A 25,329-nucleotide genomic window follows, 5' to 3' on the forward strand; every position below is an offset into this window, starting at 1 on the left:
GGCAGTATATGTATTTTAAAACAGCTTGTGCCTGTGCCCTTCAGACACTTTGGTGGGTGCATTTTTATCAAAACCATATACATAGTGACATATTAAATGTATCATATTATTATACTAATCATATGACTTTAGAAACGAAAGTAACCAGAGGACTAAAGCCTATCAAAACCACCTTTTTGTTTTGTACAATGGGATTCTTTTTAAATTTGCCAATGAATTCATACCATTATTGAAACCAGATGTAGACTTCCGTCTTTTAATGTATTTGCTGAGCTATAAAGTCTTATTTCCATCTCTGATTACTGAGTATTTTATTCGTGGTTTATTGTCTCTCTCCTGCCCTCCTCTTCCTTTTTTTAAACTTGACTGTAAAATGTGATTCAAGTGATTTTAAAATAACATTGCCCCATTTGTATAGTGATGGGACTAAAATTAAATCTGTAATGTATTGATGATAACCTAATTAAATCCATAAATGAAGTACTCTGTTGATAAAATTTTTCATTGGAAAGGATTCTTGACAGATATTACTAAAAGAAGTGTTAACTGTGATTTGAGAATGGATCTAAGAGTTTTCCATCTTAGAACTTGAGTCTTGTGATACCTCTTCCTATATAAAGCAGATTCTCTCTCTTATGTTTTTTTCTTTTCTCCCTATGTATTTTCTTTATAAACCTCATAATTTTGAAATCTGTCTGAATTATTATTGATATGAAAAAGATACTACTTAAAATTTTTATCGTAATGGGAAGAAGGGATTCTCTCTTTTGCCAAATAGAAATCTGGCCGTGGTGATTGTGTTTGTATGTAAATGAAATTTGTTAAAAGCATTTAAAGGTTATTTGAAAACAAAACTCTATTTAGGAAAATGGCTGTCAACTAACTCCCTTCCATTTCCCCCCCAAATATAGTCAGTAGATGTCTAAAGGACATGAGGTAAACATCTGGATCAAGACCTACATCTAGAAGATGACTCTCCTTCCCTTCTTATTCTCCGTTAGTGACACAAAAGAATATGTGCAGAGTGATTTAAAAGTGGATATAGATATTGTTTGTTTCCAAAGTTCATTTGATCCATTGATATTTAAAAGAGACTAGGTAAGCATTTATTCTCCAAATTTGCTAAGATTTACCTGCCTTTTGGCACTTACAAGGCTGTAAATTGTCCTGTACCTTTTATCATTTTTCTCATCTTAATGGAAGGAAAGAAAATGGGCCTCACTTGATAACTGAATGCCACTTCATAACTATTATACTTCTGTTCTTCAGTTAATTGTTTGTGGTCTTTCCTTTCTCTGGACAGTAAACTACTTTTCTTATTCAAAGTCCCATTTTGATGCCAGTTCTTCTTTCCTTCTCTAATTAATTGTTCTCCCTTGTTCCATTTCACCATGAAAGTGCTTTTTATAGTTTGTAAGTCTGACTTTTATTCAAGATTGGAACTCTGTGAGGTTAGGTTGGAGACTTTTTAAGTACAGCGTAGTGCTCAATCACTTTTTTCAGTGAACGAATGTCTTCTAAGGCGTTTTGGAAAGTATGCTTTTACACATGGCTTATACTCTTGTACAAGCTCCACATGTACTGATTTCCTCAGCAACATTGTGACCCATATGGCACAAGTTCATAATCAATAACTTCATTTTTTAAATTTGCTTTTCTTTAATAGTGCAGTTTAATATTTTCACATATATAACTAGTCCTGTTTTAATTTTTATGAATCATATGTTCATTTCCTTGCCTATAGATTTATTGAGGTTTTTTGTTTTTCTGAAGGATTTACATGAACTCTTTCTGTTTTAAATCTATATCCTAAGTATCTCACTGTATTTGCTGGGAACGTTTTTCTAAATTTTCTAAGCTTTTAATTTTTATGTAGACCAAGGTAATAAATTTTTGTAATTCTTTGCCTTTTTGATTAGAAACTTTTTGTCTCATGACTTGATAGTTACTTACTTTTATTTAAATATTTTAAAAGTTTAAGTAATTGATCTATGTGTTCATTTTGATGGGATTAAGTATCTGTTTTCAATAAAATACTCATAAAGTTATCTTTGATGTCCTCAGTTAAGGTTATTTTTCGGGCCAGGTGAGTTCATTTACAGGTATACTAGTTTGTTTGGTTGGCATACCACTTAAAATAATTTAAACTTGAATGCTGAGATGATGCGTGCACTCTGCCTGATATGCAAGGCTGCTGTTCAGTTTTACTGTTTGTTTATGGCTGGTATCTGTTCTTACTGTTGTTAACTATCCTTAGCTGTTCTGATTGGTTGGCTTTATGGCTAGTGACTGTTCTGATTAAACATTGCCTTTACCGTTTGTTGAATTCGTATTTTGATATCACCTTTGGAAGAAGCCTTGTAATTCCCTGTTTTCTTATATCGATAGTAATTCAAACATTCATGTTTGTGACCATCTGGCAATGGTGTGAGAGTCAATAGACTGTAAAATCACAAGACACGTGTTTGCCACTTAATAGTTGTGTTTGACAGACCCCTTAATTTCTCTGAATTTGTTTTCTTATCTGTAGAAAAGGACGATTAAGTCTGTTTATTGAATTGTGTGAAACTCAGGTAAAAGAAATATAAACATTTAGGTCAACATTATATCTCTGTGTTGCAGAAACTGTTTCTTAACTTGTCTGTTGTTGTTTAAAATGGTTTTATTGGGGCGAGAAACCTTTCATTTTTGTCATGGAAGTTAAAAGCCTTAAAGTGCAGAGACCACATTTGAGCCTTAATATTTAAATGGCTTGTTGAAATAATACCATACAAAAATAGCTTTAAATGAGGATGTATCCATGTACTGGTGTGAATGATTGGATATTATGTCGTTTTTTGGATTGATTCCCAGAAGTAAGGGAAGGGGTTTATTACCAAACAGAGAAAAGCATAATGAAAGAGAGGCTCTAGAAACTTTACGTGTTTGATTCAGATCTGCCATCTCCACCTTTACTAATTGAGGACCAAATACAATTGTGGTCTCAGGTATTCTTGTAAGTTTCAGAAAAACTGGTCCTGTCAGTTTCTTCACCACATATACCCAGCGCCTTTAACAGAAACTATACAAGAGAGCCAGTGAAGTTGGTACTGACTGAAAGAATAAAAGTGGTTGTTCAAATTAGTGTGAATTTTTTATTTATTATAGTCTTTTGTTAAGAAAAGACTATGAAGATCTTTTGTGTATACATTATGGAATCAAAGAATTGTAATGACCCTTTGAAATCTTTTAGCAAAGCCAGGCAGTTCATGAATGAGTGCAGTGTCTCTGGCAAGTCTTCCTTTAGGCTCCCTCTGGATTTCTCCAATGGCATATGCTTTGCAGCACCAAAGTCAGATAGATCCTGAGAGCTGAAAGTATAGTAGGTCTGTTTACTTCTGAACTTTCTCTAGTATAGCTCTGAAATATAGGGTATACAGGAGGAGAGGTAACAGATCAAGGTGTTTATGAAGGATTAGTGACCTTCTAGTTGGAAATAAGGGACCACTATGAGACTAAAAATTGAAGTCTAGATAACCGACAAGGTCAGCATTGAAAGAACTAAACATGACACAATTTTGTGGACTGGCACTGCTTTTATAATACCCTCGGACCTTTCATCTTTATACCAGGAATGGGGACTAGGGAGAGGGGAGAAACACAGGCACACAGGACAGCACCACTGTCTTGCACATGTTCCGCAGTGGTGTAGCGTGGTGGATTTCAACAACACTCCTAACTCTACTCCCCCACCTTGGTGCAAAGCACTAATTTAAAAAGCCTGGGAATATCACATGTGGCTATCTCTTTTGTAACTACAAGTCTCTACCCATTCATTCATTATTTATTGAGTGTTAACTGTATGCCAGGTGTGGTTCCAAGCATTGTGCATACATCACAGTGAACCAATCTTGTGGGCCCTTTTCTTAATGCAGTACTGTTCTGTAGAAATATAACATGAGCCACATGTGTAGTTCTAAACTTTCTAGCACCCATATTTAAAAAAAAGTGAGGAGTTCCCGTCGTGGCGCAGTGGTTAACGAATCCGACTAGGAACCAAGAGGTTTCGGGTTCGGTCCCTGCCCTTGCTCAGTGGGTTAACGATCCGGCGTTGCCGTGAGCTGTGGTGTAGGTTGCAGACGCGGCTCGGATCCCGCGTTGCTGTGGCTCTGGCGTGGGCCAGTGGCTACAGCTCGGATTCGACCCCTAGCCTGGGAACCTCCATATGCCGCGGGAGCGGCCCAAAGAAATAGCAAAAAAAATAAAATAAAATAAAATAAAATAAAAAAAATAAAAAAAGGTGAAATTAGTTTTAATAATGTATTAAATATATTAATATATAGCCTTAATATTATCTAATAATATTTTATTAGTATCAATAACTTACGTTAAAACATTAACATATTTTTAATAAAATAATTGCCATATAAATATTTCAAAGTGTAAGCAACATGGAAGTTATTAATGAGATACCTTACATTCTCTTTTAGGTACTAAGCTTTGAACTTTGATGTACAGTTTACATTTAGAGCACATCTCATCTTGGGTTACGCATGTTTCAGGTGCTGGGAAACTGTTGTATTGGACAGTGCAGCTTTGGAGCATCATGCTTGCTCTCTGTGGACAGTATAGTCAGACTGTCTGGTCTGCAGTAGAGAATCCTAGTTCCTGGAAGTATTAGAATTTTTGAATAATTCAGACTCCTTACCCATGATCTGTAAAGCTTTACACGATCTAATCCTTGCCTATCTCCTCACATCTCATCTTGAACTAGTCTCTTCTTGGTTCACTAAACTTCAGCTTTCTTTTTTGAACTCAAATGTGGGAAGCTTTTTCTTGAATGAATGGTATTTTTCTTTTGTTTCATTTGTGTAGAGTGTCAAGTTTCCAGGTAGCCCATCCCACAGTTGGCTCTCTCCTGTCATTTAGACCTCAGCAAAAATATCTCTCAGGCCTTCTTTTTTTTTTAAATAGGTACACCCACAGCATATGGAAGTTCCCAGGCCAGGGATTGAATCCGAGCCATAGCTGTGACCTGTGCTGCCCCTGTGGCAAGGCCAAATCCGTTAACTCATCATGCTGGATCGAACCTGTGCTTCTGCAGCAACCTGGGCTGCTGTAGTTAAGATTCTTAACCCACTGTGCCACAGCTGGAACCTCATAAGACTTAGCTTTTTAAAGTGAAAAATTCTTTGGCATTAGTATATTCACAGTGTTGTGTGATTACTCCCTCTATCTAGTTACAAAATATTTTCATCACTACCTATCCATTAAGCAGTTGCTCCCCACTCCCCCCCACCACCTCAGCCCCTGGCAACCAAAGTCTGCTTTCTTTCTCTGTGGATTTACCTATTCTGAATATTTCATATAAATGGGATCATACAATATGTGCCCCTCTGTGTCTGGCTTATTTTACTTAGCCTAATTTTTTCAAAGTCCGTCTGCATTGCAGCCCATGTCAGTACTTTATTCCCTTTCATGACTAAATAATATTCCATTGTATATATGTACCATGATGTGTTTATCCATTCCTCTGTTTATAGACATTTGGGTGGTTTCAACCTTTTGGCCACTGTGAATAGTACTGCTATGAACATTCATGTACATATGTTTGTTTGAGTACCAGTTTTCCATTCTTTTGAGTATATACCTAGGAATGGAATTTCTGGATCATATGGTAAGTCTGTGTTTAACTTAAAAAAAAAAACAAAAAAAAAACACCTTTTTGAGAAACTTAACATTGTTTCCCACAGAAGCTGCACCATTTTACATTTCCACCAGAGAGTTCCAGTTTTTTCACGTTTGCCAGAATTTTTTTTCTTTCTATCTTCCTTTCTTTTTTGATTATAGCCATCTTAGTGAGTATGAAGTGGTACCTCAGTGTGGCTTTGATTCGCATTCCCTGATGACTAATGACGGTGATGTTGAACATCTGTCGTTTCATGTGTGGCCATTTGTGTATCTTCTTCAGAGAAATGTCTGTTCAACTCCTCTGCCCATGAGATTGTTTTTCTCTTTTTTGGTTGAGTTGTAAGGGTTCTTTATATAATTTGGATACCAGACTCTTATCACACTTATGATTCACAAATATTTTCCCCCATGTTGTGGGTTGTCCTTTGACTTTCTTAATAATGTCTTTTAATGCACAAAAGTTTTTTATTTTGATAAGGTTCAGTTTGTTTCCCACCTCCTCTGGTTGCTTGTATTGGTGCTGTATCTAATGACATTACTCAACCCAAGGTCATGAAGTTTTACCCTTATGTTTGCTTCAAAGAATTTTATGCTTGTAATTCATATTTAGGTTGTTATCCATTTTGAGTAATTTTTTGTATATGGTGTGAGGCAGGAGTCCAGCTTCATTTTTTTTTTTTTTTTTTTTTTTTTTTGCTGTAAATATCCAATTGTCCCTCAAGTTATTTCTCTATAAGCCATGAACCACTGTGGGGGGTTGGTAACAGTGGAAGCAAGCTTCTTCTGGTAGTTACTTTCACATTCTGCATAGTCTTCATAATTTTATATTTTCTGTTACCACTGTATCTTCCTGTTATCCTACTGTGGGGTATTTGCACTCTTTCTGATTCCCCCCCCCCCCCTTATAGAGCAGTGTTGTCCTCTATCTCTGTATTAATGGAGATTCTCTCCCTTCCCTCAAATTATTTCTTTAGGTTATGTTTATAGTGATTTTGCTTATAGTATGAAGTAGGTTTTATTATTCTCAGTTATTGATACTACTTGGATGTATTTAAAAACTAAGAGGACATTTTCGATAAAAATAGGGACAATAAAAATAGATACTGTCACAAGTTGCCACTTGAATAAGATTTGTCAAGAGAGTACAAGACGGTGGTTAAAAACATAGATTATGGTCAGAGAGGACTCGGGTCTTGATTCCACTTTACTTGTATTTGACCAGAAGGAAGTTACTAAAACTCTTTCAATAACTTCCTCATTTGTCAAATGATGTTAATAATAGTATTTACCTTATAGGGTTGTTATAAAGATAAATGAAATAATGCACGCAAAACACTTAGTGCAGTGCTTGGTACATGTAGCCCTGGCTCTACTGCTACAACTGCTAAGAATGTTTCCTTTCCCTCCCGTCTCCTCCTTGGCTTTCTTATCTCCTCTCTCCTCCCTTTTCCTTCCCTTGATAGCCTTTGTCTGTGTTTCCATTTTCCTAGTCATTCTCTAACATTTCTGTTTTTGAGGGTTAGAAATCCAGGACCTGGGTGGATTAGGAATAACCTGGCTGGAAGGAGGAGGGGTGGTGTTGATGTAATGTTAATATTCATGTAGGAGACTCTTGGCAATCTGCCCTTCTTCATTTCCTCTGCTTTATGTAACACTGTTGGTTTCTGTTTTCATCAGTAATTGGAGGCATCACAGGAAAGAGTATCTGAACTTAGTTTTTCCAGGGAAGAGAGGTGTAGTACTGCTGCCTCGGTGTTAGATGATGTAGGACATAATGATTTCTTAGGGTCTTGTTGATTCTTGAGATATGTTATGTACTTTAGGAATGACATCGATGATTTTAAAGAAAGGAGAAAATGAAATTTTCTTTAATCAGAAAAAGAGGTTCTCAGTTCTTTACCTTTTTAGCCTTTTCCTAGAGGTTTAATGATCATTAGGAAGAAGTGCTTGTTAAGAGTATTCAGTTTATCTGATATGACATTTCAATCGAGTTTAAAATTTTTTTTTTCCAGTTAACAGAAGAGGAAATTGCAACTATTCTTAAATCTACTTTGAAAGGACTAGAATATTTACACTTTATGAGAAAAATACACAGAGATATAAAAGCTGGAAATATTCTCCTTAACACAGAAGGACATGCAAAATTGGCAGATTTTGGAGTGGCTGGGCAGTTAACAGTAAGTGTAATAATTTTGGACACACTTTTGGTTTATGTGTCCAGGTTTGATTGTAAATAAACTTTGGTAATATCTACTGGGGGTTTTGGAAAGAAATGCTTTTTACTTCATTGTTTTCAGGGAGAAGGAGCCATGATTTGCATATTATTTGCTACTTTTATTTTCAACTTGAGACATTGAATCACAATGAAAATATATATTGTCATCAAAGTGCTGAAGTGTTCAGAATGGAAAGCTGCATTTGCTCTTTTATGTAGCTTTTATTGTTACAATACTATCTTTAATGACCGTCTTTAGTGAAGATAGTGGAGATAATCTCCTTGTGATCTTTTGGTTACTTCATAATTCAGAATTCCAAAATATGTCATGTTACAACTAGCTGAAATTTTAGGCAGATAGTCAATTTCAGACACAATTAGTAGTATTTGAGTATTTCACATATTTAGTTTAAAGAACACTTTGGTAAATACATTTCCTTAGTGTTTTTGTAATAGCATTTATGTCTGTGTAATGTTTTTTAGGATACAATGGCAAAACGCAATACTGTGATAGGAACTCCATTTTGGATGGCTCCTGAGGTAATTCAGGAAATAGGCTATAACTGTGTGGCTGACATCTGGTCCCTTGGCATTACTTCTGTAGAAATGGCGGAAGGAAAACCTCCTTATGCTGATATACATCCAATGCGGGTAAGAAAATGAGGAAAAACGTCAGTGTAAAAGTGTCACAGTTTTGCATTGTCAGTGTAAGTAAATGCAAAGCTAAAAAGTTCATTTGGATTTGGGTTCTGTGCAAAAAATAGTAAAACTAACTGTTAAAATATTAATAACTGTTAACTTTTCTCCCTTCGCATCCTTAATTGTGAGAAAAAAAGTAAATCCTCTCACAATCACTGTTTTTCTTTCCCTAAAATACACCTGTTAAATCCCCCCCCCCCTTTTTTAAAGGGCTGAACCTGCTGCATATGGCAGTTCCCAGGCTAGGGACTGACTGGGAGCTGCAGCTGCTGGCCTACACCACAGCCACAGCAACGCAGGATCCGAGCTGCATCTTCAACCTATACCACAGCTCATGACAACTCTGGATCCTTAACCCACTGAGTGGGGTCAGGGATCTAACCTGAATCCTCATGGATACTAGTCAGGTTTGTTACTGCTGACCTACAGTGGGAACTATAGTTCACCCTATTTTGAATGTAGCTGTGGAGGCATTGGAAGAAATCAATTCTTTTCTATCCACCCTGCAAATTCTACCATTTTGTATTTTTGTTTTCCCCTTTTTTTCCTTCTCTGGTCTGGCTAATATTTAAAAAAAATCCCAATTTCTAATACTGCTATGTGTCTGTAAGCAAATTAGTCTTTTTTTAGTGCTTAGAGAGAAAATGGAATTCCTTTTTTGAGCATTATTATGTGCTGTTTTGAACTCCTTTTCTAGGATAAACTTTTGAGTTTGAAGTATGTACCTTGCATATTTGAGTCTAATTGCCGGTGCTTTAGGGTTTGTGATGGGATGTTTTCAAACTTCCTAGTGTGTGAATCTCAATTCTTTATAGATAAGTACATCTATCTTTGTAAACTTATTGCCCTCTAGTGGCTGTAGTCACCTCAAGAAGAAAGATTAAGGAATGGAGAGAGAGAGCGATAGAGCGAGAGAGAGCGAGAGAGAGAGCCAGAGAGAGAGCCAGAGACAGCACAAGAAAGAGAGCGAGATTGTGTGTGGGGGGGTGGGGGGGAGAAGAGAAGATAGTTTCATGGTGACTGGACAGACATATGAAGTAAACAGATGGCAGGAAAGTGAATGCAGTATTTTAGAATATTTGAAGAAGAATATATTGGAATTATATGTGATATTACAATGCTATTGTGGATTGAATTTCAGTAATATAGGTAATAGTGTACTCTATTGGAATATTTTAAATTCTACTTGCCACTTTAAAGAATTCTTTGAGTAATACAATTACATTTACAATATGTATCATCTTCCTTGTGCAGATAAATACCTTTTGCTAAAGCGAAACAAAAATAATATGAATTGTTTGTTTGAAAATACTAACCTGAAAAAAAACAAGGTCAGCATAAAATCAGCAACACAAATTCTTGGTTTTTTTCTCTGATTATTAGGTATCTTTGGTATTTTTGGTTAGAATGTTTTTAGGGTGATCCTCAGACTAGATGTATTTGAGTTTGAGTTAGTGAGTTTAGCTAAACTATCCAAGGCAGCCTAGTAAGTGCCAGACCTGGGATTTAACCCAGGATTTAGATTATTACTGTTCTGCTTCTTCCAGTATACATCTTATTTTTTCCAATCAAATAGTTCAACATACCAAGTTTGATCCTGAGGTAGTCTCTCTAGGGGATAGCAAAAAATATAATATGCGCCTTTCAGGATCTTGAAAAATCACTCTACAGTTTGAATTAACACATATGAAATAGTAAAAGTATACTTAAAATTCTTTTTTTAAATTGAGGTATAGTTGATATAGTGATTCACATAGTGATTCACAGTTTTAAAAAGTTATAAATACTCTGTAGTTATTAGAAAAGCTCACTGTAACAGGTGGAGGAAAGGAATGTAAGTTGTTTTTTTTTGTTTTTTGTTTGTTTGTTTGTTTTTGTTTTTTGCCATTTCTCGGGCTGCTCCTATGGCACGTGGAGGTTCCCAGGCTAGGGGTCTAATCAGAGCTGTAGCTGCCGGTCTATGCCAGAGCCACAGCAACTTGGGATTCGAGCCGCGTCTGCAACCTACAGCACAGCTCACGGCAATGCCGGATCCTTAACCCACTGAGCAAGGCCAGGGATCGAACCCGCAACCTCATGGTTCCTAGTCGGATTCGTTAACCACTGCGCCACGACGGGAACCCCTGTTAGTTGTTTTAATATAAGTAAAGCGTATTGTGCAATCTAATGCACAGAGATGGCTATCTGGGGTAAGAGACAGAGCTAGGATGTGGTGGGCCAGTTTCCCTAGCCTCCATGTTCTGAGGAGGGGGGGTGCCCAGCCACTGTTGATGTTGCCTGATTGGACTGAGGATTCTACTCATTCTTTCTCAACCTCCCTTTTGCCATTATTACAGTGGTATAACCCTTTCCCCTCTGCCTGCTCTCTAAATCTGTATTATAGGAACAACCCCAGAACAGCTATGCTCACTCTTAGACAAGCCATCTGTGAGTTGGTTTCCTAGTCGTTTTCTCAGACATACCATTGTTTTATTGTGCCCAGCTTCCAGGACTGCTAGATATCCATTCTTGGTTAGGCCAGCAAGAATTAGGGGAAGAAGTGATACATCAAGTTTGGATAATTGACAATGGAGCTGCTCTTGCCTAAATATTCACAAATTAATCTTTTTTTTAACCAATTAAACTTTTTGTAGGAGATATATTTTTGAGTGTCATAGCCTAAGGGATATGAAGAACTTAAAGCAGGCACTAGATTAGAAAAATGAAAGTAAGCTAAATTGGATCTTGGCCAGCAAATAATTGAGAATGGTCTTATGAAGGTGTTAATGCCAGGTTCACTTGTTTTATAGGGTTTTGTTTGTCAGTTTATCAAAGATTGATACTTTAAGGAATTTGAAATATAGACATTCAAGGAGGATTTTCCTAATAAAAGGAGTTCTCAAAAACACTGGATTTGTTTGATGGCAAGAGATAAACTAATTTTGATGCGACTCTCTCTCTCTCTTTTCTTAAGAGACACCTGTACTGTATGCAAAGCAAATCTTCCCTGCAGTGTATAGTAATAATTATCTGTCTAGTAAAGGGCAACAGTAAAGTACACATTAAAACATGTAAAGCTTTGTAAACAGGAGAGGGATGAAAATGTGTGACATCCAGCTGTTAGATTAAAATTAATGAATATTGGGGAAATGGAAGTAAATATGCTTAAGATGTTAAGGGAGACAAATTTTGTGAAAAGTCAGTATATTTTAAAAAGTTAAATATGAAGCTACTCAATTAGTTTTGGCCAGTCAAATAAAAGATTAAAAAATTAATTTTGAATTCAGTTAATCACATAGTTTTGTAAAGATCAGTCCTCTTTCTCAGCCCTGTAGGAAGTATAACTTTCAGAAAGTCAGGAAATGCGTAAATAGTATCATTTTGCTAAATAGCGATCACTGTATCCCTCCACCAAATCTAAGCACTTTATTCCTTAGACATCCTTAGGACCATAGACACAGTTTACTTTTGTTTTACAAGCTCTCGTTGGGGTCACCCATTGCTCAGCCGTAGCGAAAATGGTGAGGCAAGAACTGTTTGAGTCAGACTAAGGGCACAGGCAAAGTGACTGGTGACTTCTTGACATCAGCTGAAAGAAAGTAAAACTCAAATTAAGAATTTTACTTCTACTCAATGTAATATTGAATATTTATTACCTTTAAAAAATAAGATGTACAAATATATAGCATAAGAAGATTTATGTCAAATGTGACTTGAGACAGTTCAAGGCATTTAAATGACAATTTTCTGGAAATTTAGCTTATACACAACTTTTGATAATCTGTGTTTAAGAGTAAATTAGGAGCTTAGTCCAAAAGCCTGTGTGTGTGTGTGTGTGTGTGTGTGTGTGTGTGTGTGTGTGTGTGTGTGTACACTCACACCACTTACTTAAGAGAAAGAAACCCTGTAGATGTTTTCAAAGTGGAAAGATAAATCTTTGATAAATGATATTTTTGAAAATGATTCTTTCTTTCCTGAAAAACCCTTCCTTTAACCTTGTTGTTTTTTTTCCAACTAGCCCACCACCCCCTTTTTTGAGTAACATAGCATTTTAATAAGTAGAATAGATGCGCCAGTACATGTAAGGTCAAACAGACATTAGAAGGGAAAAAAACCCATCTCTTTATAGTCATATTTAAAAAGTAAAACGGAGTTATTGTTGTGGCTCCGCAGTTAATGAAACTGATGAGCATCCATGAGGATGTGGGCTTGATCCCTGGTCTCACTCAGTGGGTTAAGGATCCGGCATTGCTTGAGCTGTGATGTAGGTGGAAGATGGCTCAGATCCTGCATTGCTGTGGCTCTGGTGTAGGCCAGCAGCTATAGCTTTGATTGGACCCCTAGCCTGGGAACCTCTATGTGCTGCAGGTGTGGCCCTAAAAAAGACAAAAAACAAAACAAAACAATAAAAAGTAAAACAGGATTTCCTGCTATGGCTCATTGGTTAGTGATCCCAACTAGCATCCATGAACATATGGGTTTGATCTTTGGCCTTGCCTAATGGGGTTAAGGATCTGGTGTCGCCCGTGAACTGTCGTGTAGGTCGCACACAAGGCTCTGATCCATGTTGCTGTGGCTGTGGCCTAGGTTGGCAGCTATAGCTCCGATTGGTACCCTAGCCTGGGAACCTCTACGTGCCATGGTTGTGGCCCTAAAAAGCCACAAAAAAAGTAAACTACATGACAGTACTCTTTCATAATCAAGCATACTCCTAATCCAACATGATTTCTTTTTTAAAAAAAGACATGCAAAAGTAGTTATTTCCATGTTTAAAAAGTAAAATCTGAGCTATCCATTTTTTAATTAAAAAAAATGAATTCGTGGAGTTCCCTTCGTTGCGCAATGGTTAACGAATCCGACTAGGAACCATGAGGTTGCGGGTTCGATCCCTGGCCTTGCTCAGTGGGTTAAGGATCTGGCTTTGCCGTGAGCTATAGTGTAGGTTGCAGATGTGGCTTGGATCCCGTGTTGCTGTGGCCCTGGTGTAGGCCGGCGGCTACAGCTCTGATTAGACCCCTAGCCTGGGAACCTCCATATGCCTCGGGAGCGGCTCAAGAAAAGGTAAAAAGACCGAAAAAAAAAAAAAAAAACAAAAAAAAAACAAAAAAAAAGGAAAAGAATTCATTACCTTCTTCTTGCCTAATTAATAACATTGAATAGAGAAATTCTGGAAGCCTGGACTTGGTTAGATGTATGAGTTAAGTAATACCTCACCCAGCACACTCACTTGTCTCCCATCTCCCAGTTCCTCCTGTGTATGACTAGGGGAGCACCTAGGTCCTCTTAATGAGTGTGGGTGGCACTGCCTTTTGGAAGATTCCTCATAAGCACTTAACATGGGAGGCAGAGAACAAGTTTTTTCATTTTGGTTGGCAGTAGGTGAAGGGATCTGGGGGTGTTAATTCATGGAATTAAAATATCCTGATGAGAATGTCTTGGATGAAGACCCCTCCCTTAAAACTTGAGATAATGGGGTGCAGCCTTTCTCTGTGCTCTGACATTCTTAGCATCCGTGTTGGGGTGCTGTGCCAGATCCTGGAGACATTGGCCAGGAGCATGTATCAGCCATACCCTGCTCTGCCCTGGATGGGGGGGCTTCAGCACTTTGCCCTCTGTTATCATATGGTCAGGGATTATGACTTAGTTACAAAACCCATGATTCCCCTTTACTCTTGCTTTTCATAGTTAAATTTTGGCTTGAGTGACATGTTCTATGCTTATGATGTCTACTTCCTTAACTTTTTATTTTATCTTTTTACCCCCATGATAGTTTCTTAGGGCTGGCATAACAAATTACCACATATTTGATGGCTTAAAACAACAGAAATTTATTCTCATGATTCTGGAGGTCAGCAGTTTGAAATGAAGGTGTTGGCAGGGCTGTGCTCTCTCCAGAGGCTCTGAAGGAGGCTCTCTTTTTTGCCTCTTCCAGCTTTTGGTGGCTGGCCATCAGCATTCCTTGGCATTCTTTGGGTTGAAGCTGCAGCACTGCAGTCTCTACCTGCATCTTCACATTGCCCTCTCCTCTGTGTGTCGTCTGTGTCTTTTCCTCTTCTGTCTCTCAAATTTCCTCTGTCTTTCTCTTACTAGGACACTTGTTGTTAGATTTAGGGCCCACTCCAAAGATCCAGGATGATCTCCTACAAAGATTTTTTTTTTTTCAAATGAGGTCACGTTCAGAGGTTCTGGGGATTAGGGTGTAGTCATATCTTTTGGGCGCCACTATTCAATGCATTACATCCCCTATAATCTATTCTCTTTTTCAAAATATATATGGAAGCTCCCAGGCTAGGGGTTGAATCGGAGCTATAGCTACTGGCCTATACAACAGCCACAGCAATGTCAGATCCAAGCTGTTGTCTGCAACCTACGCCATGGCTCACAGCAATGCCAGATCCCTGACCCACTAAGCAAAGCCAGGGATCAAACCCGCAGCCTCATGGATACTAGTTGGGTTCCTTTCTGCTGCACCACAGTAGGAACTCTTGCTTTCCCCACTTTTTAAAATTGTGGTATATTGTATGTGTATAACATAAAATTTCACCATTTTAACCATTTTTAAGTATCCAGTTCAGTGGCATTAGGCACATTCTGATGTCTGCTGGAGAAATTATTATCCTAAATTAAAACTTTCTATACATTAAACAATAACTCATCGTTATCCCATTCCCCCAACATCACACATTTCTACATTCTGTCTCTATGAATTTGACTATTCTAAACATCTTGTGTAAGTGGAATCATACAATAGTTGTCCTTTTGTGTCTGGCTTCTTTCACTTAGTATAATATTTTCAAGGTTCATCCATTGTTGTAGCATGTATCAGAATTCCTTCTTTTTTAAAGGCTGACCAATACTCCATTGTATGTGTGTATACATATGTTGTTTAACCATTCATCCATATGCGAACACTTGGGTTGCTTCCACCTTTTGAGTATTGTGACAAATGCTACTATGAACATGAGTTTACATTTATCTCTCTGAGAGTCTGCTTTCAATTCTGTGGATATATACCCAGAAGTGAGATTGCTGGATTATGTGGTAATTTTTATGTTTAAGTTTTTGTGGAACCTTCACACTGTTTTTCATAGCATTGTGCCATTTTCCATTCCCACCAGTAATGCACAAGGATTCCAATTTCTCCACATTCATGCCATCACTTATTTTCTGCCTTTGATAATAGCCATCCTGGTGGGATGAAGTGTTATCTCGTGGTTTTGATTTGAATTTCCCTAAAAGCTAGTGAGGTTGAGCATCTTTTCATGTACTTACTGTCCATTTGTGTATCTTCTTTGGAGAAGTGTCTCTTCAAGTCATTTGCCCACTTTTTATTTTAGTTTTTTGTTGTTTTTGAGTTTCTGGTCTCATATTTGTTGACTTTAGTTTTGATCTGCCATTTTCTCTTTGCTGGCTGAAGTCTCCTAGTCATTTGACTTTTTACTGCCTCTGTTTATTGCCCTTCCTGTCACTGTCCCCCCCATCACTTTTTGTACTGCAATTCTAATACTGAAAATCCCTTTATAATTCTTCCTTTATAATCAGCCCTTTGGGAGGTCTTTTGAGTCAGAATGGTTTTCACTTTCTGTTTATATATGTAAGTGACTTGCTAGCCTATAAGTAGAGGATTGCTTATTTGTATTTAATTATATATATTACTTTGCTTCATGAAATAGATGTGTTCTGAAGAATTTGTGTAAATATTTGATAGTTGTAAATCAGCATTTTAAGTTTTTTGGATTTATTTTTTTGGCTGCACCAATGGCATGTGGAAGTTCCCTGGGCCAGGGATCAAGCCTGTGCCACAGCAGTGACCTATGCTACTGCAGTGACAACACTGTATCCTTAACCCCCTGCACCATTCTTGAAACTTACCTGCCATGTAATTGTGTACATTTTTATGATGGGGCCTAACCCATTTTATCAGTAATACAAAATTTAATCATTAGTATTAAAATATATTTGATTTAGTATTTATGTTAAAATGAAAAAAATGCATATTCTGGTGACAAAGAAATCAGCCTTTGGCCCAGTTGGAGAATATATCTACTGTCCTACATTGGTTATTTTGTGTCAGAAAATTCAGTGTTGTCCAAGTATAGATGTTTTGATTTTAGGAGACAAGTACCCTGGAATTTTCTTCTTGTATTCTTTTATTTCTGTTCCCCCTTTCTTTATTTCTTTCTGCAAATATTTAGTGCACGTTTATCATGTCCCAGTGAGACTTTGAGGATGTAGTGGTCAGCAGAGCAGATATGTTTCCTGTTCACTTAGAATTTCCAGTCTAGTGATAACTAGCATTCTGATGTTAGAATTGTTTAGCCTTCTGTGTGTGTGTGTATTTGTGTGTGTGTATGTGTGTGTGTATAGGGATATGCATATATATTCACTTGTTTAGAATATAATACCATACATGGTAACAACTTTTATTCAGTTATATGGATGTATGTATATTACAAATTATAAATAATCATATGGCTATATAATTTTTATTTTGGCATTGCATACCTACTGGTTTTTCTCTTTTGAACTTATCCTCATCTTCCTTTTCTTCTCTCTTCCCATTGCTGCCTTTACTTCCTTTGACTGTTCCCTGTTGCCTAACTGTGTATACATGAATGCTTATACAATCCCTTTCGCACCTTTACTTTTCTTTCTTTTCATACTGCCTTTCTTCCTCCCAATCTGTTGCTGCATTTTCCTGCCTGATTATTTTAAGTGATACCTTGAGTCTGTTAACCATACTTTACATCAGAAATAGCTAAGGTGGAGTTCCTGTATTGACTCAGTGGTAACAAACCTGACTAGTATCCATGAGGATGCTGGTTCGGTCCCTGGCCTCGCTCAGTGGGTTAAGGATCTGGTGTTGCTGTGAGCTGTGGTATAGGCCACAGACACAGCTCAGATCTGGCATTGTTGTGACTGTGGCATAGGCCAGCGGCTGCAGCTCCAATTCAGCTCCTAGCCTGGGAACCTCCATATGCTGTGGGTGTGACCCTAAAAAGCCAAAAAAAAGAAAAAAAAAAAAAAGAAAGAAATAGCCAAGGATCCAGAGGAATGGAGCAAATTGTATCATTGGAGAATTTCAGTACTACTTCCAGGACATATGGTTTTTCACTCTGTTTAAATGTTAGAGTTGTTCTGCCCTGTGGTCCTAATACATGTGGGACTACCAGGCATTCCAGCCCCAAAATTGAGGATTAAGGTTTATTATAGTGACAGTTTCAACATATTTCTGTCCAGTCAGAGTTATTACTCTTGAAGAGGTGAATAAGCAAGGAAAACAGAATAAACCAATCTCGGCTTCTCTTCATTGAGTCTGCTGAGGTCACCCCTGAGGGTTTCACAGGGAAGAAAAATTCCTACTGTTAATTTATATTCAAACCTTGCTGTTGGTGTTGCCAAGTCCTCTGTAAACATGATCAGTTTGGTAACTATTGAGGAAGCAGTCATCATTTTCCCACTGACATACTAATTGCATGAATATGAATTGTAGTGTTGGAGACATATTTCCCTTAAATATTGCTTAGAGAGAGAGTTATTGAGAAGGAATTACACTAGAATTCATCTTTTAAGGATTTTAATGTGAGATGCCAACAAAGGAAATATTTGTGTAGAAGCCCTTATGGGAGACAATTTATTAATGCTTGAAAAATGGCATTTACTTCTTATACTTTTTTGACTGGGATCTGTAGGATAAAATATATTTCGCATCGTGACCCATTATATGTGTGCATGCATGTGTGTGCACACAATTGAAACAGAATATATACAAAACTGTACTTAGCTCTTCAGGTGCATAATGGGTCACATTTGTAACATATTTCATATTGTGAATCACTGTTTGTGATCCACTCTAATTTCTGTTCTGTCAGTCTTGTCTTCTTTTGTATTTCATCTTTTTATTAAAAAAAAAAAGTTGGTCCACATCCATTCTAGTTGATTTCCTGACCCAGTGTTGATTTGTAACTTGTATCTGAAGAGCAAGAATCACTGTACCAGCCTTTAGAAATCTGAATTCTTTCAATGCCATAATGCTTTCATTGTTGCCACATAGTAGTAATGTGACCTAGTGTTTAAGACTTGTGAGTCCTGAATCAATTTCACTATCTGTGAATTAGTTATGGTGGACTCTCCGTTATCCACTTCACCAAATTGTTGTGAAGATCATATAAGAGAATGTAAATGATCGATACATGTAAAATATTAGGTAGCATTATTATGTTTTCAAGTCTCAAATTGAGATCATAAATTAGTTCAAGTTCTTGCAGATGGTAACTATTTAATAATATTTACTGTTGTTGCTTAGGGAGATTTTGGCTATGGGACGGATCGGGCAGTTACTTTATCATCACCTGATTCTGTTTTGGGTTATCAAGGAGGGTTGGAGGTATTGGGACCTTACACAGTGCCCAAGGGAATTTATTGCCAGCTGGGGGAGGTTGCTGAAAGCTTTTAAGCCCTTGCTTAAGGCTGTTGAGATGACTTCTGCAGCCTCTACTGGAAACAATATGGAAAAATGAGCCCATGAGGACAGAGAGACATGTGGACGCTCTCTTTTTTAACCAAGTCAGACTGTGATATACAGATGTTTTCTACTTCCTTTTCACTGTATACTAGCTCAGTGATGGAAACTGATTCACAAGAGAGTAGAATGAGTTTTTTCTGGAGCAGAGAATTCAATAAGTGGACTCCTGAAATTACATTTAAATATTGATTTTTGTGCAGATGTTCATTTTTTTTTTCTTTTTGGTGAGAGAGTTCATAATTTTCACCAAATGAAAATAAAGGTTTCTTCACTGAGAAAGATTGAGAACTGTGGCTCTCAGTAATAATATCAGTGAGCCTCAAGAGAGTTTCTTGTTATATTGTATATTTAGGACATGGTTTGATTTATTATTTACTTTATCACAGCATATCAATGTTCTGTGTTTTAATCTGGAGCCAGTAACTATATATGCATATGACATCTATGATTTCCCCCCAAACCCCCCAATTTACATTTATACCAACAGTGTAAGAGGGTTCCCTTTTCTCTGAACCCTTTTCAGCATTTATTTTACTTTTGGAAAGGTTAGTTTTAGGTCTCTCTAATTACTGTCCGAAGTTCCTCACTCAATTGGTTTTTTAGAAAAATCTTTTTCTCTGAATTCTCATATCACTTTTTTTATGTTTTCTTATGGTTCTTCAAGTTGCTATGTATTATCATAATGATATATATGTTGTCTTATTTCCCCTACTAGAGTAGGTTTTTGTTGTTGTTGTTGTTGTTTGTCTTTTCTAGGGCTGCACCTGCGGCATATGGAGGTTCCCAGGCTAGGGGTCTAATCGGAGCTACAGCTGCCGGCCTACACCACAGCTCACGGCAACGCCAGATCCTTACTTAACCCACTGAGCAAGGCCAGGGATTGAACCCGCAACCTCATGGTTCCTAGTTGGATTTGTTAACCACCGAGCCATGACGGGAACTCCCCTACTAGATTTAAGTTTTAAATGCAAGTGTGTTTCATCTTTGTGTGTCTAATTGAACCTAGCAGAGTGACTTACATAAAAGCATCCAATAAATGCTTTTGTTGAATATGTGCTCAATTTCCTTTCCTATCTCAAAGATACTTTGTAGTGTTAATATTGAAATCTAGCATGCTGTGAATCTTCTGTCTTAGAATAATAATGCATTTATAACCTAGAATAATAGTCAGTGAAATAAACCAAAAAATGAAAGTAAATGCTTATTAAATACAACTTGAAACTCCTATCATTGCTCATGGCTTGACCTGACTTTCAGACTTTTACTAGGTGCAGTTTATCTATTTAAAATTTCCAGTTTAAAGGGATTTAATTTGTGTGTGTGTGTGTGTGTGTATATGTGTACATACAAAGGAGATTAAAAGACTAGTGTGCACCTTTAGTATTGGCCTCTGGACAGTAACTTTGGTTTGCTAATGAGGATATACTCATTAACCCTATTGAAGATCTTAAAAACAATTGTCTATATGTACCACATCATCTTTATCCATTCCTCTGTCCTTGGACATTTATGTTGCTTCCATGTCTTGGCTATTGTAAATATTGCTGCAGTGAACATTGGGGTGCATATATCTTTTTTCAAATTATGGTTTTCTCCAGATAGATGCCCAGGAGTGGGATTGCTGGATCATGTGGTAGTTCTATTTTTAGTTTTTTGGAGGAACCTCCATACTGGTTTCCAGAGTGTAGTTGCATCAATTTACATTTCTACCAACAGTGTAAGAGGGTTCCCTTTTCTCTGACCCCTTTCCAGCATTTATTAGTTGTAGTCTTTTTGATGATGGCCATTCTGGCTGGTGTAAGGTGGTACTCATAGTAGTTTTGATTCACATTTCTCTAATTTGTGATGTTGAGCATCTTTTGATGTGTTTTTTGGCCATCTTTCCGTCTTTGGATAAAAGGCCTTTTAGAATATGTGGCACATATATGCAGTGGAATATTACTCACCCACAAAAAGAATGAAATAATGCCATTTGAAGCAACATGGATGGACCTAGAGGTTATCAAACTAGTCAGACAGTGAAAGACATCGTATGATGTCACTTATGTGCAGAATCTAAAAAAGGATATAAATTAACTTATTTGCAGAACAGAAACAGACTCACAGACTTTGAAAAACTAACGGTTACCAAAGGGGACAGGTTGGGCGGGTATGCTTGGGGTTCAGGATTGCCATATGCATACTGAGGTATATGCAATGATTGGCCAGCAGGGACCTGCTATATGGCACAGAGAACTCTATGCAATATTCTGTGATACTCTATATGGGAAGATAATCTGAAAGAGTATGGATGTGTGTACATGTATGACTGAATCACTTTGTTGTACAGCAGAAATTATCACATTTTAAATCAACTATACTTCAATAAAGCTTTAAAAAATGAAAAAAAAAGCAAGTGTAAAGACTTACTATATTGATTATAGTAAGTTTTGTTTTGTTATATATTGTTTTTAAGCCAGACATAGAAACTGGGCTAAAGACGTAAACTTGCATTTGTTTTAGAAGACATAAGTATCTGGGTGTGTCTGTGTTAGAAGGTTGGGGGTAACTGAGGGCAGTTATTGACTCTTTAATTTCAAGTATATATAACACTTAAAAATGCATGATGTTTTTGGAGGCAATGCTATCTGTATCAAGGTTGACTTTTGAAATTTTGGTATTTTTTTTCTTTTTAGGGCCACACCTGCAGCGTATGAAAATTCCCAGGTTAGGGGTCAAATTGGAGCCATAGCTGCTGGCCTTCACCACAGCCACAGCAACAATGAATCTGAGCCTCGTCTGTGACCTACACTACAGCTTTTGGCGATGCCAGAACCTTAACCCACTGAGTGAGGCCAGGGATTAAACCCGAATTCTCATGGATACCAGCCGGGCTCTTAACCTGCTGAACCACAACAGGAACTCCCAGACATACTTTTTTTAAAAAAATGAAGATAGGATGTATCACTTAAGTTCCTGCATAGTGTAATTCTTCAGCTCTTCTAGAGGACTATATTAATTACAGATTATTTGGTTGATTATGTTAACTTATTTTTCAGCATAACTTTTGCTTAAATAGAATCATCTTCATTACATCTGGGATCATTTAAATAGCATAATTACGTGTAGTTGTGCTATATAATGAAAGGTAAGGGGTAAATGATCAGAGGTGACTTTATAAGCATTGTAGTAAGCGACTTATAAACTGAAGTTCACCATTTTAATTGGACGGTTTGTGAATCTCTTAAATTCTGTAATCAAATGAGTGATATCAAAGGAAGAAGTAATTTAACATAACAATTGTGGCTTACGCTTAACATATGTTCCTGTTAATAAGTTGCATTATAGTCTTTAAGGACTTGTGTGTAGTTAGTGCATTTTGGTTCATTTGATACCCACAGTTTTTCTTAATTTTTATTAGTGAGTTGTTACAGTGGTTAACAAGAAATACACAGATTTAAGTTGCAATAGTTTTCCCAGGGTTATATGATCTAACTTCACAAGCTTCTTGGACATATGTAGATGCTTTTCTATTTTGCTTTAGTTATGACATACAATTGATATAGGCAAGCATGAAAGCTTGGGCAAATTTTCATTGCTTTTTCTGGATGTTGCTCAGGTTCTGTGGTATTTATGTAAAGCACAGTTTTGTTACTTGGGAATGCATGTTGAAATTATCATGTGCACTATTTTGCTGTAGGCTCATTGGCACTGCCACAAAGGTAATACACTGCCAGTAGGCCATTTCCTTGTCGGCTGCATTTACAATTTAATAGAAATATTACATGACTTTTTAAACAAGTGTTTTGGCAGGGAGGAAATGGCAGATTCCTTACAAACAAGCATAGCTTCCTTTCTTTAACCACACTCCAGCTACTCAAGAAATTGTACTTGGTTTCAAGTTTGGGGGTTTGAGGGTAGAATGGGAAGTCAGGTTGAAACAGGAATGACATTGATATTTACTGTAAAATAGTTATGTATTTTTTAACTGCTGGATTTTATTACTATATAGTTTCAGTGAGTGACAACCAGTATATTTCTGAAGTAGAGCTAAGGATATTTGTATGTGGTTCACCTGGCTGGGAATATCTAGTTTTGATTTGTTGAAAAGGTCAAGACCACCAGATAGGCTCTAAGAAGTTAGTTTACTCTTTATAGCTTTTTTTTTTTTTTTTTATCATTTTGGCTTTGCTTAAGTTGGTCTTCATTGCATTTGCATAAGGGCTACTTCTTTCATATAAACTTCGATTTTATCTTGAAGATGAGTTACTTGGGGGGTTAGAGAATGTGGAAGGAAAAGTTGCTAGCTTATTAGCACTGACATACAACATAATGAATTTCCAGGACATCTTTTGGTCAGTTTCTTTTAGTTAGTTCTTTATTATATTTCGAATTTGAAAGGTCAGGTTTACAGTTTTTTTCCCCCTTTTGTCACATTTACACTTTTAACCTTCCATGTAGCTCCATCATTTGTAGCTTTAGATAAAATGCTGAACTCTTTAATTCTAAAGTATTTTATACTTTTGGGAGCCTTACAGAAAAAAAAATTGCATTTTACTTTTCAGCCTTGACTGTGGCCATGTTTTACTTTCTGGTATAGATCCCGGGTTTTTCTTCTGTACAGAAACTGAACAGTTTATCGTTAGGTCTTCCCCTTTTCTTTTCTTATTGCTTCTGACTTCCTAGCCAGCTTACCTGGCAGCTGTAGTAAGTTATGCTGCTGTGGTGTGGTAGAGACTGGCATTGGGTGTGTTCTTATAGCCATCACAGCATTGGCTTTTGTTATTTTCCATGTTTCAGTTTGTTGGTAATGGACATATGGACATCATATGTTCCACAGAGTACTGTATAAAGCCAATTTGAACTGTTTCCATTTGCCTCAAGTCCAATCATGATATTTATTTTTCCATGGCACTTACCCAGATTATCCATACCTCCTGCTTAGCTTGTGTCACTGCCACCACGGACCGTATTTCTTCTGATTGCCTCAGTTTTTCACAGTATCTAATTGCCTATTCCACCTCAGCTTTCTTTGCATAGCATTGATTGATGTTTATAAAATATCCCAAGATCTTTTAGATAGCAGATACTCAGGTGCATAGAAGTATGATATTCAGCTTGTTTTTTGTTTATATATAAAGAAAGTTTTATATGCAGCCTCATAGACAGGAATTGAATATTCTAGTAGAAAACTTAGAAGAGTAACAGTATGGTTTTAGCCAATATTGCTTACTTTCTAGTATCAACAATAACAGTAATGTGATCTCCCAGAAAACCTTTGATATAACAAATCAGGTCATAATGTTATTGCTAAATTTTGAAGGGCAGATCCTAGATGCTCCCTTTTACATTTGAGAAAATATGGCTTTGTTATTGTTTACCGCAGCTGTTCTTCAGCTCCTAGCCCTCTGTAAAATCATTTTAGGTACTGATTTCAGAACATGAGTGAATAAGGTACAGTCATTCCATGATGTTAGGTGAGTCAACTATTACTGTAACCTGAAAGCTTTAGCTTTACTCTGGAATGCATTCATTCATATAGCAGATATTTACTGAGCACCTACTATGTGCTGGGGATCCTTCTAGGTGCTGATGATGCAGCAGCAAAAAAAGAAAGGAGGAAGGAAGAAAATTTCTGTTTATTGACCTTTTTTTCTTTTTCGGGCCACACTTTCGGCATATGGAGATTCCTGGGCTGGGGGCTGAATCAGAGCTGCAGTTGCCAGCCTACACCACAGCCACAGCAGCTCAGAATCTGAGCCTCATCTGCGACCGACACCACAGCTCATGGTAATGCTGGATCCTTCACTCACTGAGTGAGGCCAGTGATGGAACCCACATCCTCACAGACACTTTGTCAGGTTCTTAACCTGTTGAGCCACAATGGGAACTCCTCTTTATTGAGCTTTTATTCTAATGAGGGAGAGAGATGGTAAACAAGAGAAGTAAATACAACATTGAGTATGTTAGTAATAAATCCTACAATAGAAAAAATAAAGCAGGGTGGGGTAGAGTGGTTGATGTGTAATATTGGATTGCTTGAATTAAAAACTTAAAGAAAATGAAGATATCTGGGTATGGAATATGCCAGATAGAGGCAGCTAACTGCCAGTTCGGTGGTCCTGAAGTGGGAGTGTGCCTGGCAGCTGCAGGTACAGATCATAGAGACTTGAAGGCTACGGGAAATACTTAGACTTTTATTCTGAATGAGATGAGAAGTCACTGAGAATTTCTGAGCCGAGGAGCGGCATGAGAATAGCCT

The 25,329-nt window shown here is 37.2% G+C and overlaps 1 protein-coding gene across 5 annotated transcripts in view; it reads left to right on the plus strand.

Moving 5' to 3' along the window:
* STK3 (serine/threonine kinase 3) overlaps positions 1-25,329 on the plus strand; it is a 295,227-nt gene that overhangs the window by 90,644 nt on the left and 179,254 nt on the right. For 3 of the 5 annotated variants that reach the window (XM_085022011.1, XM_085022013.1, XM_085022012.1), the window contains 3 exons: positions 912-1,098; positions 7,683-7,847; positions 8,369-8,536. In XM_085022011.1, the coding sequence (XP_084878137.1) occupies positions 7,749-7,847; positions 8,369-8,536 (267 nt within the window). In that variant the 5' untranslated portion in view covers positions 912-1,098; positions 7,683-7,748. The remainder of the gene's footprint in view (positions 1-911; positions 1,099-7,682; positions 7,848-8,368; positions 8,537-25,329) is intronic. The other 2 variants (XM_005655350.4, XM_085022014.1) reach the window with 1 other exon arrangement.

This window comes from Sus scrofa, chromosome 4 (assembly GCF_054392235.1).
Source record: "Sus scrofa isolate SSC_HxYL_T2T_F1_AM1 chromosome 4, Sscrofa_HxYL_maternal_Yorkshire_Landrace_v2.0, whole genome shotgun sequence".
Lineage (NCBI taxonomy): Eukaryota > Metazoa > Chordata > Mammalia > Artiodactyla > Suidae > Sus > Sus scrofa.